At 39.7% G+C, this 15626-nt stretch overlaps 1 protein-coding gene across 5 annotated transcripts in view; it reads right to left on the bottom strand.

The window, feature by feature from the left end:
* Nucleotides 1-15626, bottom strand: part of Lrrc16a (leucine rich repeat containing 16A) — a 306943-nt gene that overhangs the window by 91389 nt on the left and 199928 nt on the right. For all 5 annotated transcript variants that reach the window (XM_013503829.1, XM_013503832.1, XM_005403347.2 and 2 more), the window contains 6 exons: nucleotides 11759-11840; nucleotides 10913-11012; nucleotides 10744-10798; nucleotides 6525-6697; nucleotides 4859-4927; nucleotides 1553-1646 (listed from right to left, as the gene is read on the bottom strand). In XM_013503829.1, coding sequence (XP_013359283.1) covers nucleotides 1553-1646; nucleotides 4859-4927; nucleotides 6525-6697; nucleotides 10744-10798; nucleotides 10913-11012; nucleotides 11759-11840 — 573 coding nt within the window. The remainder of the gene's footprint in view (nucleotides 1-1552; nucleotides 1647-4858; nucleotides 4928-6524; nucleotides 6698-10743; nucleotides 10799-10912; nucleotides 11013-11758; nucleotides 11841-15626) is intronic.

The following is a 15626-nucleotide window of genomic DNA, read 5'->3' on the forward strand; positions in this document are numbered from 1 at the left end:
GCTGAGCTAAATCCCCAGCCCAACAGCATTAAATTCTCACAGAAGCACAAACCTCACTGTGAACTGCACATACGCAGAATCTAAGTTATGTGTTTCTACTGAGAATTTAAAGTGATAACAATAGAAATAAAGTGCACAATAACTGTAATGCACCTGAATCATTCCAAAACAAAACCACCACCACCCCCCATCCATGGAAAACTAGTCCTGGTGCCAAAACGGTAGGGGACCACTGGGCTAAGGGAGATGTGGGAGAGTCAGGCTTAGGAGACAAGATGGTACGGATGGTACCTTCAAGGAGAGAGAAACAAAAGGTGAGGAAAGATTCCAAGACTGCCCAAATAACATCATAATAAAGGTGGAAAAAGCTTCTCTTCATAAGAAACATTTGAGTACACCAAAAATGGAAAGAAAAGCAGCCATAAAAAGCAAAGATGAAGACATAGAGCAAGGAAAAGACTCAGCAGGCAGGTGTTTGGCACAGGGCAGAAATGAAGAGGTCAGAGGCACAGGAGATGGCTGGAGTTTGGAGGAACTTTTAGTTTAGACTGAAAATGTCTCACAAAATTCATGTGCTTTAAGGCATGGTTGCCAATCCATGGGGAACTGATTAGACCATGAGAGCTCTAGCTTCATCAAGTGGATTAATCCATGGATGAGATCATAATCTAGTGGCATTATTGATAGGTGACACCAACAGGAAGTGGTGCCTAGTTGAAGAGAGTAGATCAATGGACCATGACCTTGAGGACTACATCTGACCACTGGCCCCTTTCCTCTGGCTCTCTCACCCTCTCTGCTCTCTGGCTACCATAAGGTAAGCAGCCTTGCTTTACCACACCCTTCTACCATGATGTTCTGCCTCATCTCAGACCCTCAGAAATGGAACCAGTTGACCATGGACTGAAGCCTCTGAAACCATGAACCTAAAAAAATCTTTCCTCCTCTAAACTGTTTTCCCAGGTATTTGGTCATGGCAATGAAAACTTTATTAACACAAAAAGAGAGATATCCATCATCTTCCAAATTTGCCAAGAAGGAAAAAATTGAGATGGATTTAAAAACATTCATGAATGGTGAAGTAAAAGCTGAATAATATTCCAAACTGAATGATGAAGAAGGGAGGCAAGATTCTATCTGTTGAGGATGAAAGGAAGGAGCTCTGAGAAGTTTTCTTGATGGTCTGATACCTAGTCTCAGGCTATACAAAGACACATGCATGCGCGCACACACACACACACACACACACACACACACACACATATAATAACTGCCACTAAGTTCCCCACAGTCTCCAAAGGATGATCAGGAAGTTATCTAAGCTCAGGATCTGGCAGGCTGATGTTGTATGAATGTTACTTTATTCCACCAAAATTTTACGACAAACATTCAGTCTTTATTATTTCATTCCTTCCTGAGTCATGCATTATGCTCATCATGATTATACCACAAAAAAACTTTGTAAAATAAAGTACATTTCATTTGTTCAAAATTACTATGAACACCATTCAAATATGAATTTATTATAATTGAGCTGTTGACTTCTTGATACCTTTTGCAAAGCCTCTTCTGTTTTTTCAGGGTTTGTTTTCAGGGCTTGAGAAGCATCATACATGGGAATTGGCATAAATCTCAATGTGTAGTTCCTAGAAGAAGGAGAAGATAATATAACTTTCTATGACCTTAACTCAGAACTTCTGAAAAAAATCCAAGATGGTAGTTGCAAGAGTAGCATAGAAGACACTAAGTCACCAGACCATTGTAGGCCCCAGAGCACAGCTCAGCCATGTCTGGTACCCACATGCACAGTGCCCAGGCAGCCTTGTTATTTGCCAGTGTCCCACAGAGCACAGTTTTGCTGTTTTGCTTTTTAGTTTTGAATTACAGCAAGGACAGACTCTTCAAATTAAGACCAAAAAGATGAACTAAGAGAAAGAGAACTTAGTAAACAAACAAACAAAAAATTGCAGCATCAACTTGAGCAGCATTTCAGTGAGCAGCAGATCTGAACATGTCTGGAAGCACAGCAATTACACATGACAGCCAGACCCAAATGGATCAAGGGGACAAAACAAAACAAAAATAAAACATGTGTCTGCAGGGCACAGTCATTAGCATCCACGGAAACAGGCTGTTCAGTCTGCGGCTGCCCATCTCGGCCTTTCGGGCTAAGATCAAGTTTGGTCTTTGGCTCCTTTAAATAAACAAATGCACAAAAAGGGCCAGTGTGGAGAATGAGCCGCAGGGAAAGGGTATTCTGCTGGTTCGCTATGCTGATCTCAGTGGAAGTTTTTAGTCTGTTTCAAGATTAGCCCAAGTCCACTAAGCTCTAGAAACTGGACAGAGTGGCTATGCCCAGTCTGTGCCCATGTATTATCTCCTTGCCATCACAGAGTGATTACACATAAGAGCACAGGGCTGAGGTGTTTGGTCGAAGAAAAAAAACCACACAGGGCTCTGAGTCTGGCCACCACCTCTGATTCTGACCCTTCTACAAACGGCCATGGGCCCTGATGCTCCCTTACAGAAAACCCCATTACTGGAGAGGTCTTTTCATTCCCAGCCTGAAATATACCTGTCGACTTCTATAGCCTGGGGCTCAGGAAGTGTTTGTTGTCTGAGCTTGGGTAGCATCTGAGGTATTGTCCTACTGCACTGAATCACACCCACTGCTACCTTCTTTGAGGTTAGATTTTCAGGGACATTTATATGACTTCTACTGCAAGAATGAATGAACAACTAGATGCTAAAATAAGGTACCACCAATGAAGAAATAATCAAGAAAAAAAACCACAATTATCTTAATAATAGTACCTTACATGGTATTATCTCACAGAAAAAAATACTCACCCAGAGCAACTTACAGGGTAACATAATGCAAAAGTATAAGGTACAGAGAAGGCTATCATTTCTAAAACTTTAATTTTTATCTTAGCCTTGTTTTAGCAAAATTGTTTGTCTTAAGAGGAGTCAGCCAACTGAGATTAGGAGACAATGTGTCTTTTGTATAGCCTTGATATTCCTTTTTCTTGTCTGATTTTTATCATGTTACAAACCAGCACAGTTTATTTAAACCAAATGTGATTCTGAAACACTGGCATCTTGTAGCACAGCACACACAAAGCTGTGGTCCGAGGGCCTTGCGTTCCATCAGGAAACACTGCACACTAGGTGAGCTAGCTGTCAGCTTCTGTTCAACACCAGCCTGGGCTGCAGCCCATGGCCACATCAGGGTGGTAAGTGTGACCTCTGCAACCTAATGCAGCTATGCAGAAGTAACTGGCAGCTTTGCAGTGTAGCAGGAGTAATCCCAGGTGGCTCTGCAGTCACAAAGCACCAAGAAGTGATGGCGATGGAGATTCCATGGTATAAATTGCCTTATCCACCTCTGTGACAGCCTCTGGTCAGTGCAACACGCCAAGGGACTCAGCAACTCTGCCTTCCTGGCTGAAGTAGAGCCATGAGACTTAGGATCAGAAGGCACTTAGCATCTACTCTTATCCTCTCATTTAATGAGAAAGAATTTATTGAAAAGGTAAAATCTTTCGGTGAAGGCCATAGGCTTGTTTGTGGCAGAGCTGGAGGCTGAATGCAAAGCTCCTAATTCTGGTCTGGGGCTGTGTCCACCACACCACCCTGGGCACAAGAGCTCCTCCTAAGAGACCTCATCTACAGGGGAAATCAGGGGAACTGCACAAAAATGAACACTTCCTGCCCTTTCCCAGGCAGAGACCTTCTGTTCCGTGGCTCCCTTATTTCCCAGCCACATTTTATAGCCTCTCCATTTCAATGCTAACAATCTTCTTGGATAATTTCTGCCTTTAGGATACACAGAAGTTGATGATACCAAGATGACATGGTTCTCATCAGAGCCAGTCAAGCTGGAGCCAGAGAGTAGAGAAGGCAGAGGGCTCACGCCTGGCTGTATGAAACAGCTATGTTCTAAGGATTTTCTAAGGCTGCCAGAGAGCCATTCTCACTTTGCATGCACCTATTCTTTGCAGGTATGCACAGATTTTGTGTAAGAAACTTTATCTTTGGCATTCTCTAAGATGCCAACACCTCAGACAAGATGCTTTGGACAAATCACGCACCCAGAGAGAAGGCACCAACTCAAATGAGCTAATTCCAACTCCTACCTCATGTCCCCAAAACCAACGGACTTTGCATCCATTGTCCAAGGAGCTTCAGGCAATTCTCCCTTTTTGCCTTGAAAATGTCCCCTTGCCTCAACCTCTTTAGCATGGCATATGTATGCTCTTCTATTTCTAGGTAACTATATTCTTTGGAGAATTTCTATTATTTAACAAGTATGGTGTTTAAATACCAAGAAAAAAACAGATTTCTAGTATTATTTTTTACACAAGTCTAGTAATATTATTTTCATATTAGTTAACTAAACAAGTACATTTAACAACAAATAATAATCATAAGTTTTAGCAACGGAAGTAACAAAAAAATTCTTTTACAGCAATGAGAAAAGTTAGCCTAAGGCTTATCATTGATCAATTTCACCTTTATTTGCTGGACCTTGTTATTTAGCGCTGGATTCAGAATTGTTACCATGGCCAAAAAAGGGAGGAAATAAAGCAATCATCATGTGTCCCCTTGCCTGATTTCATTTAGTCCCAAGGCTATGCAATGTCTTTGAAGGATCAGGCATCTCTGCCCACATTTTATGCATGAGAGGACCCAGGCCAGAAGCAAAGCTGATGTCTTCCAAGGCCCCTGCCTGCTTAGCAATAGCATAAACTTGCACCCCATCAGATCCCCAGATTACCGTTGGCTTCCATTATCCCACAGGTAATACTGACACCACTGGTTCTGTATCCAGAAAGCAATCCTAATTAAAACTTACTTTTCCATGGCAACAGCTATATCTTGAAAGCCTTGTGCAGTAATATTGTTCTTGTCCCATATCACAGTCCTGTTTGAAAACCAAGCCAGATAGATGATCAGACACTCCCAAGTGAAGGAAAGAATTCTCCCATTGGATAAAAATCTCTTAAAAGCAACATTGTGGCATTAATAAAGATAGGCATTTCCCTCAATTTATATTTGCTTGTGTGCCTGATGGTATGGTGTGAACACAAGGCCTCACATAAGCTAAGCACATGCGCTACCACTAAGCTATGCCCCAACCTCAACATGTGGACACTTTTACCCCTCGACTAGTGTGGACAAACAGCACCTAAAAGCAACAGCATTTACATTAACTTACCATTATATTACTGAGCATTCAGTACACCAGAAAACTCTAGAACCTGATTGCTCTAATATCCCCTACTAGTACTCTAAATTCTGTGACTAAAGCTGAAGCTTTTTAGGGAACATGCTGAACAGCTCCATTCCCCAGACACACACAGGTTCAGACACTGAGACTTTCTCCATTCTAAAAACACTGGAGAAAATCTTGCCATATTTTCTCATGTTTTCATAATTTCCTTGGCCTGGTGTGATCAGCATTCCTGGAATTTCTCTCTCTGCTGCCAAGACCTCAGTTACTACAAACAGGACACTGTTTAAATTATTAAACAAAAAACTTATTTTGGAAGAAACTTTTGGATGTTACCTTCAGAATGTGCATGCTTCAGAGGTATTTTAGAATTCATCAGTTCACCCTGACACCAAAAATATTTTTCACTTATCTGTATGGTGCCAGCCTCAGGAGTTTACTGCTCTCCCATTCTAACCTCCACGACCCTCTTCACATACACAGTGACTTTCAAAGACCTTGGTGTGCTTTCTGGCTTTTGGCTCCAGTTAGACAGAAGGATCAGATTTTGCCATAGGCCAGAGAGGAAGAGAAACACGGGGGAAGAGCTGAGGAGCAGTGTGCATTGACTCTTCCTTCACTAGAATCCTCTCTGAATGAGGATGGCAGCAGGGTGCCTGCATTGCTAGTCCTTTACAATCCATGCTTAGGAAACACTACGGGTGAAACCCGTGAACAGGAGGGTATACTTGCCTTTGAAACTACAGGCCTCTACACCCCCTGTGCTTTAAGTCTTTATGTTGCAGGGGTTAGAAGTAAGAGAAGACTTTGGACTCAAAACTAAGTATGATCATGTATGAAATAAGGACATTTTGGTCAACAGTGAACCACAGATTTTATTGCCTACTGATGTTTAGTTTGTGCAAGTATCTACACTATGCGCTTGCTGTCTGCAGAACTATGAAATCACTGCACGATGCTGTCTAGAACTTATCTTGCTGTTTAACGATGCAGGACCACCTGGGAAAAATCCTCCATGTCAGCCCTCCATACTTCCTGGCTGTGCACTACAGAGCCTACAAACCCTTTTATTGCTTCTTAGTCCCGCTGTTTGCACATCCAGCAACCGCCAGCACCAATGTGGAAAGGAAATGACGACATTTCCCAGGTTTCCCTCATGATAGAAGTGCTCAAGACAACAGTTTGAAGGAATCACTGTGTCTAAATTTGGAGACACTCGCCCCTGTATTCCCACCAAGACTTAAAACTGTGGTTCCTCTTCCCAGCTGGCCCCCCAGGCACAGCTTACCTGAGCTTGGTGTTGATCTGCAGGGCTTTGGCCAGCATCTTTGCTCCCATGTCCCCCATCCCATTCCCGCTAATGTCCACCTTGGTCAGGGAGGTGTTGCTTCCCAGGGCATTGATGATGATAGTGACCTCAGTCTTGAGTTTCGAGTCCGCCAGGGACAAGGACTGCAAAGGCTGTGGAACAAACACCAGGCAAGGCTCAACAGCCCCATCCAAGTAGCAGCTCCTCTAGACTCCTTTCCTGGAGAATCCAGGCCATGGGTCCCTGGCCCTCCGTCTAATTTTGAAACTACCGCCTAAAAATCACTCATGGCTGAAACCTGAAAGTTTTGGCATAAAATAGACCTGTGGAATGAAATTTGGAGAAGTTGGGTTTTGATGCAGAATACCTGGAGCTTCTTCTCTTCCAAGCAAAAGTGGAGAACAGGATGAGATAAATAAAGACATGACACAGACACCCCTCAGCTTCGGTATGATTACACTGCTCCTCCTTACCTATTTTACTTAAATATAAGGTGAAATGATACCTCAAAATACTACTAGAGATCAAATGCAAAATAAAAACCAGCCAAGATTTTATCCAGATCACTATCTGAACAATGACTGTGTCTAGCCACTGTTCAGGCTTCTGACATGTACTGGTTCACTTACTCCTCCCAATCACCCATTTTTCAAACATGAAACAGAAAGGTTAAGCAACTCAACCAGTTACACAGTTAGAAAGTTAGAAAGTAGATGAAAAGGCCTGGCTCCACATTTCATGCTCCAAAGAACTATGTTGTGTTGCCCATTTAGCTAATCCTGCAACTTCTTGAGCGTCACCTATTAGCTGTATCTTCTAAGCTTCATTCGGAAGATACATGTGAAATTAAAGGGAAAGAAAGTCAACTTTGTGAGACCTTATTTTACCATACACTGTATCGTGAATCCCAACCAGCATACTCTCATCCATTTAAGGCACAAGCTGAGTCACTCAGGCTGTGACAGCCTTTATTTGACCTGCAGCATATCAGGACCCTGCCCACCCCGCCCCAGCAAAAAGAGTAATCCCAGTTCACTTGGTGTACTCTGCTGCCTTGCTAGTCCCGTGGGGACCTAGGCTTGAGTGCTTGTTGTGAGCTGAAACTCCGCTAATGAAGTGGCTGAGAACTCCAAGGCTTGAGCCAGTGTGGCTCTAAAATAAGAGCTGAGACCTGTGTGGGGACTCGGATGGCTTCTGGAGTTGTATGAAGTGGTCTATATCAGCGTTATTCATAAGCAGCTCAGAAATCTCAGGGAGGTGAATGCCAGAAATAGACTGGGATTACCTTTGACCACGTTCCCTGGTGCCTGTCAGCTCTGTGTGGACCCCACACAGCCTACGGCATATCTGTTTCTGCTCAGCCATTCCACCCTAACTTCCTTGGTAGCACCTGAGAGGGGGTCTCCACCCCAGGGCCAGAACACGGGGAGCTGTCGGTGACTTCCAGACTCAGCGATCAACAAAGTGCCGCTATGTGTTTGACTCTATTTGTCATCATTATCATCCCAATTACATCATGTTTTCCAAACTTAATTCATCTCCTGTGAAATCAGAAAGTATCAGTATACCAACTAGAATCAAATTTATGAAAGCTAAACGGACTGTTAAATATGAAGGCAATTAAAACCCTAGCCCAAAATCGTGCATACCCCCAGACACAGGTAGATTTAGTGAGGCAGCTTCCATTCAGGTAAATGGGAAAAAACAACTGAAAGTGCTTCAGACTCAGGCAAGGTAATGCTTTACACAAAAACAAATGCAGCACTGCTTTAATCAAAAGCTATGATCACATCTCTCATCATTTCAATAATCCCTATTCAACTACCACAAAAAACGATACATTATGGCTTTTTTCTAATACTGGAAAACTGCCAACTTTCCATGCTAGCGAGCAATGATTTTTAGCAGTATATTCAAATTCTAATACACCCCAGTTAACACTTAAAAATAATAGGAGAGTCATTAATGTGAACAGAAAAGCCTGAATTGCATGCATATTTATAAGGTCATCCCTTCCTGATTTACTGCACAGACATGTACTATAACTATTTGAATTCTTTCTGTTTCTTTTCAAAGCTGAACATGCTTATCTGAGACTATCTCCTGGGTCCAGTACTCCCAGAAGAAACACATTCTGTTCTGGTTACAAGGCGGTTTGTGTGTAATCCTTCAGATCAAGACTCTCTGCCGCCTTGGCCAATACCATCCTGGGACTCTGGCTACAGTAGCCAGAAGCTGCTCTCTACAGCCGAAGGTGACAATGTTACACCATGGACATCTAGGTTTCCAACTGAGTGGAACATGCATTTCTGGGAGAATACAATATCCCATGGGTAATCAGAGAGGTAGCTCTACAGAAACAAGGTCAAAACAATGAAAGCAAAGAGCACTCTTATACATGCCAAACTCTTACATAAGTAAGATTTTTTCATGAGCCCCATTATACCAGTTTATCTGTGGAACTCGTGAGCTCACAAGACTCAACTCCTAATGATCTGAAATACTTTTGCACATTACTGATTCACAAGTAGGGGAAAAAACAGTGATCTTTTTAAATAGTCACCTACTTTGCAATGACATGAAAATAAAAATCTATTCATTGTACAGCAGTAAAAATGCTACTGTACATATTAATCAAACAAATCACACAGGATTTACATAGCAAACACTATCATTTGCAAGCATGTTTGTAAATGAGTTTTACATATCATGATTATGTTTATGTAAGAGACTTCAAAAATTACAGACATAGTTTGATGATACTTATGTAATAAAATATGGAATACATACATTTTTTATAAAATATAAATTTTCCTAAAATACGTTCTGACACAAATATTTGGGAATAAATATTAAGTACAGTTCTGCAAATTAGCTTCCTTAATCTTTTAAAATTAGAAAAACTGAAACACTGAGAGTGGTTCAGTCAAATTAAATGTGTAAAACAAATAGCATAAATCTAAAAAGTATAAATTACATCCTAATTATACCTTCAATTTTAACAACCCAGTATAAGGGTAACAAAATATGGGTTTATTAGCAAATGAGGGCAAAGAGAAGCACTTACATTCATTAAACAATCATGAGTTTAATTTTTTTTTGACCCCAAGTTAAGAATTATAAGCACACAGTGAAGAGACAAGAGAACAGAAATTTCTCCTGCCAGCCAGCTATGAGCACCTTTCTATGTGTGGCAAGGGCAAAGGCAAAAACTTGCCATTTCCATCCCGCTGGGCCCCTTGACCTTCTCAAGAAAGCTAGCTAGTTTATATCTGTAATAAAATTCCCTGTTATTTTCTGGCATGAATTCAAAAGGGGAAATGATTCTTTTTTCAAAATATGCCGTACTTCATCTGCTTTATGTAAGAATTCACTCTGACAACCTAGAAGAGTAGCTATAACAAAACATGAATAATATGCTTTATGGTAGGAATTCAAATTGATTTGAACTTGAGGAAACCTATGGGGCTGAATTTGGTGACCAAATAGGACTTTGAGAGGAAAGGGACAAAACTTTAAAGAGCATCAGTAAAATACGAGATCCAACACATCAGCTTTAAATTTAAAAAGTTCATGGTAGAATGCTTTTTACTCTGTGAGTAATATGCCTTTTGTTCCCCTAATGTATTTTAAAGGGCAGCAAAATATATGAAGGTAAATTTCTTTCCCTGGAACGAACTCTTGCTCAGGAACAACTAAAGGGGATAAAAATATAAGGAGCACTACTGGAGCTCAGGAAGCAACCTAAGATGAGAGGAAATTTCCTTAGTCTGTTGTCACTCTGCACAGTTACTAGACGAACAGCAATGAAATGTCAGTATTACTGGACTAGACGAACAACAATAAAATGTTTGTCAGCATTACCTATGATCAACGAGTCAACTAGATTACCCATAGATTAGTATATTAGCTGGAGTTGGGAAATGGTATGGCTAATTAAAAGATAAGTACAGAGATCCATTTGTAATTTTTAAAATCCACTAGTTATAGTCTTCCTTTATTGGTATCGAATGAAGTAAATGGTACATTTTTAACTACATTTCTACTAAAGCATAAATATTCTGTTTTTTAAGAAAATTCCTAGAGAATTTACACTTAGACTATCAGAGAGCACTTTGGGCATTAATCCAGTGGGAACAGTCAATAGGAAGGCAATGAACAAAAGATGTCAGTCAAAAGCATTTAAAATAATACTCACCGAGTCTTCATCTTGAATCATCTGTACTAAGTTGTCCAAGACAGGTGTCAGATTTCTAAAGAGATTTTAAAGATGTGGACAGTGGAATCAAATCAAAAGCTTTCAGGAGGCTGGTTATTTTTATCATTGTTATATCAAAAAAAAAAAAAAAAAAACTCAAAGCTCTTACTTGGATTTCATATTATTAAAATTTTTGCCCAGCGCCAGGTGCTGGATTGATCTGTTTTTACTGAGCCACACTATTAAAGTAGATAGGTCAGATTCTAAACCTGAAAAGAATCAAAGTAGAGAATCAAAATACACGTGCATAAAAGGCTTCTCAGCTGGAACACAATTAAGCGAAGGTGACACACAGTTGGATGACTTCCTCTACCAAGCTTGGGGTTGGGGTGGAGGCCTGAGAGTCTAATCTTTTGTTTTCCAGGGAACTCTTTGCCATTTTTTCATGGCCTATTAATTCACAGGAATAAACTCATTCTCTACAAAGATTTATCTAAACCTCTTACATAATCAGTGGCTAAACAAAGTCAGCAGAATTTGGGAATGGATGATGGTTGAATACTTCATCTGTCCCCATCTCTGTGTGAGAGGGGATTCCAACATACTGACAGGTAACAGTAGTTAAATTTGCCTGTGTACATTTAATAGGTTCCCATCATGGTCAGAGAGGAGCCAGTAAGCTTCTGTATATGTAAATAAGGTCACAATTTTAATACAACCAATAATGTGAAAAGTTGGGCTCAGATCTTTATCAAAGTATTGATGTTACCAATTTTTAAATGAGCTGTTTTGTAGCATAGAACTTGCATATTTGGCCATGGAAATCAACTAAGTAGGATGCTGGCAAAAATTTATTCCACAAATAAACTCTATTGTTAAATTTTAAATTTCTATTCATCAAGAAATTAAATAATACTGTTCTTGAAGATGTTGGCTAGATTAGGGTAGAAGATTACTTTCCCTTCCTAACTTGCTTCAAATAGTGTTCTAGTTTCTTTTCTGGTATCTGACTCACCATTGTCGGAGATGTCTAAGCTGGTGATGTTGTGGATTTCAGCAATGCAACCTTCTAAGACTTGAGCTCCTCCTGACCTCAGCTAGAGAGAAGAACCAAACAGAAAGTCAAATCTTCATCCTCCTGGAAGTGTAACTAGTCTTAAGACAAAGAAAATGTAAAAGCTTATGAACTCCTGCACAAAACAGCAATTACCAATGGTAAAAGCCTACTATCAGTGGAAATGTTGCTGTTTGCCATACATCCTCTAACTCTAAACCCTAAAATCTTTAGAAAAGGAAACAGAAGAAATATGGGGACTATGCAAATCTGCTATTAGACAGTATACACCAACCTGAAAGGACTGTCTTCATTTCTAACTTCTGGAAATCTAACAGGTCTGTATCGGACATAAGCAAGTCACTGTTTCATTTCATTATATCTGGTCTTAAAGTATAAATTCTCCATTAGCAGAAAACAACCCAAGGAGACAAGACCCAAACTTCTACGAAGCCAAAGCCTATGTTATGGAGATCCCAGTATTTTTTTTTTCCTATTCTGCAAATATTTGTCCAGTTCCTCCTCTGGGTAAGACATTGAGCAGGATGTGAAGTTCCCCAAGTTGTGATCCTTTTGCTCATTAAACTAATGAGAGAAAAAAAAATTATAACTTAGATAAATTTCAAAATCAAATTCATAATGTAAGGTGCTTTATTTATTTGCCGAAGTCTTAATATACCAGAGAATTCTCATTTCACTATTTTACATTTTGAGTTCAAACCCTTTTGTACTTGAAGCAGAATTTTACACAGTTCTTTAGGGTGGTTCTTTTTTTTTTTTGGTTTTTCTCCGGTACCGGGAACCAAACTCACGACCTTGCGCTTGCCAGGCAGGCGCTTTTGCCGCTGAGCTAAATCCCCAGCCCCTTTAGGGTGGTTCTTTATTCAGGAATACTTTGGTGTGTTTCATTTTAGCCGTTCCTACTTTGTAAGGTGACAGCAGATTTCTCTGAGGTGTCTAAGTGAGCTCACACAGAGAGGGAACTCTCAAAGAAACTGATCCCCCTGCCTCAGGGAAACCAAGGCCCATGCCACAACAGCAGCACTTCTAAATGACAGTGTGGACTGTCTTCAGCAGCAAGCACCCAGCTCCTCACACTAGCTCGTTGTCCTTTGTAATCCATGGGGGGTCGGACCAAGGACCGCCTGCAAATACCAAACTTTGAGGATGCTCAAATCCCTTATTTCACAAGATGTAGTACTGTATTTACATATAACCTAGTGACACTGTCCTGTAAACTTTAAATCACCTCTGCAGTACTTATAATACTCAGTGTAAGTGCTACATAAATAGTGATACTGTGTTTAGGGAGTGACAGGGGTGAGAGGAGTACTGTATCTGTGTGTTTACTACAGATACAATTTTTTTGGCTCAAACATTCTCAATCCATAATTGGTTGAATCCTGGGGTGTGGATCCAAAATATACAGAGGACTTGCTATATTTTTTCAGAGCTCCAGATTTACCCAGATGGGGGCTGGGGATTTAGCTCGGCAGCATAGTGCTTGCCTGGCAAGCACAAGGTCGTGAGTTCGATGCCCGGTACCAGAAAAAAGAAAAAAAAAAAAGATTTACCCAGATGCCCTCAGGAAGCTTCTCTCACCTTGCCACCCCCAGAGCCTCCCCAGCGCCCTGCTTGCTACTCCCAAGTGTGATTGCAGACAAGTGCCAGTCTGCTATCAGTTTGTCGATAAGTGCAGAAATTAAGTATAAGGATCATAGAAACCGTGGCAGAGATTTTAGATCTCTTGTGTCTAATAATTAAAAATGAGGGCTTGTATATTTTATGTCTTTATATGTTTCTAGTAATTCATTTGTAACACTTATATAAGTACTGGATTATGGTTATTAGAAATTTTTAAAAATAAAACCAAAACAAAAGCACAGGTTTTTCACCATAAGTAGTTCTGAGAAGCACTGTTCCCAGTCAGTTTGTTAACACCTGAAGAAGTAAATATGTATGCAGACTATGTATGTAGACTACGTCACAGCTAAAGAAAGATCTCATTTAAGTGAGTGCTTCAAAGAAACATAATTTGATTTTTAGAGAATGAAAAAAAAGATGATTTTAAGGAGATAAAAAGAGCTCATAAATATTTACAATTCCATATTTGCTGTCAGTGATTTCTCTGTTGAGAAATACAATTTCTAGGAGAAAATCTCCATGTCCTACCATTGTATAGTAAAACTATTCCATTCATAAAAATGAAAAATATGAGTAGGATTTACATGTTCACTTCTATTGATTTATAAATACTCTTTACTGATAAGATGTGTATCATTTGCACATAAAGCTAATACATATCCCAGTATTTTAAGATAATCAAATATACTAATATATCCTAGCTTATTGATTCATAAAGTACTTACACAATGGCCAAGCTAAGGAAAGCCCAAAGAGAAAACAGAAAAAACATCATTATCAGCAGTAGAAGAAGAATAAAGAAGCAGGAGTCTCTATCAATACGCAGTATAAAATAGGAAACAGTTCAAAGAAACACTTCTAACTGAAATATGCTCCTAAACAAAATCAAAACCTTAAAAAACTGATTTTCAGTTACCAAGAGTATTTAATTAGATTTACAGGTTATTAGGTGCCTAAAATTCCCCAAAAGCTAGAACCCTCCTAAAACAGTAAAAGCTTTTCTCCATTACTGTAAATGAAAATCCTTTTAAATGAATTTGCATAATTAGAGCCATGTCTGCATGTATGCATGTGAGACCGGTTTTTTAAATTACCCTCATTTGAATCCCACATACTAGCTTTATTTAAAAGCAAGGAAGATCAAAGACAAGTAAGTGTGACTGAATCATTGAACACTTTTCAAAATGTTAAAAATCAAGTTTCTTTTGAGAGTAGTTTCCTCCCACTCATTTTAGATGTTACTCACCATTGTAAGTGAAAAGGTACATCTAACACTCAAATATCTATAGTGGGGGAAAAAAGGAAGCCAAAAAAATTCTCTTAAAATCTACTGCCTTTTATAATTTACCTTTCTTTCTCAAGATCATTTATCATTTAAAAACATGTGACAAAACATTTTAAGTGGGCTGGGGATATAGTTCAGCAGCACAGAGCCTGCCTGGCAAGTGCAAAGTCCTGAGTTCGATTCCCGGCACCAAAAAAAAGAAAACATTTTAAGTGTAAAATAATATTAGAATTATCTATTTTCTCCTATATGGGTTCCAATTTTAATAAATTAATTTTTAACCCTAGATATTTTTGCACATAAAGCTAAATAGTATAAGTTCTCCAAGGACACACACAGAGAAAAGATTATAAAACATTTAATTCAATGTCCAATTGCTGGGAGGGTTTGACACCAAATGACAGTTTTATACCTAAAAAAGATAAATATAAATACAGCTATTCTAAGGTGCAAAGAGTTGCATATATTACAGTTGCTTCGTATGTGTATCCTACCATGTGAAACGTGCAGGTTTGTGTTCCATACCTGGCCTGAGAGGGAAGTAACAGGTGAGAGGTACACAACGATGCTACTCTAGGCTCCCTAAATGACTATCAGATTGAATGGAACTACCTTGAAAGTTTCTACTCACTTGCTACAATGTCCTACTTATTGCAAATTTTAATATCTGGTGCTTTCTTTTCTATTCATCATCAACTGCCATGAGTCACATGATAATCTGGAGGACATTCTCCCCTTAAAGGAACTGTCACACCTAGACTTGCAACTAATCCTTAGCAATAATTAGCTTTTCCATCTTGAGAAATTAGACACTTAGAAGGTGACCAAAGGGGCTGGGGATTTAGCTCAGCGGCAAAGCACCTGCCTGGCAAGCGCAAGGTCATGAGTTCGGTTCCCGGT

Source organism: Chinchilla lanigera, unplaced genomic scaffold (assembly GCF_000276665.1).
Source record: "Chinchilla lanigera isolate Chin_1 unplaced genomic scaffold, ChiLan1.0 scaffold00082, whole genome shotgun sequence".
Taxonomy (NCBI): Eukaryota; Metazoa; Chordata; class Mammalia; order Rodentia; family Chinchillidae; genus Chinchilla; species Chinchilla lanigera.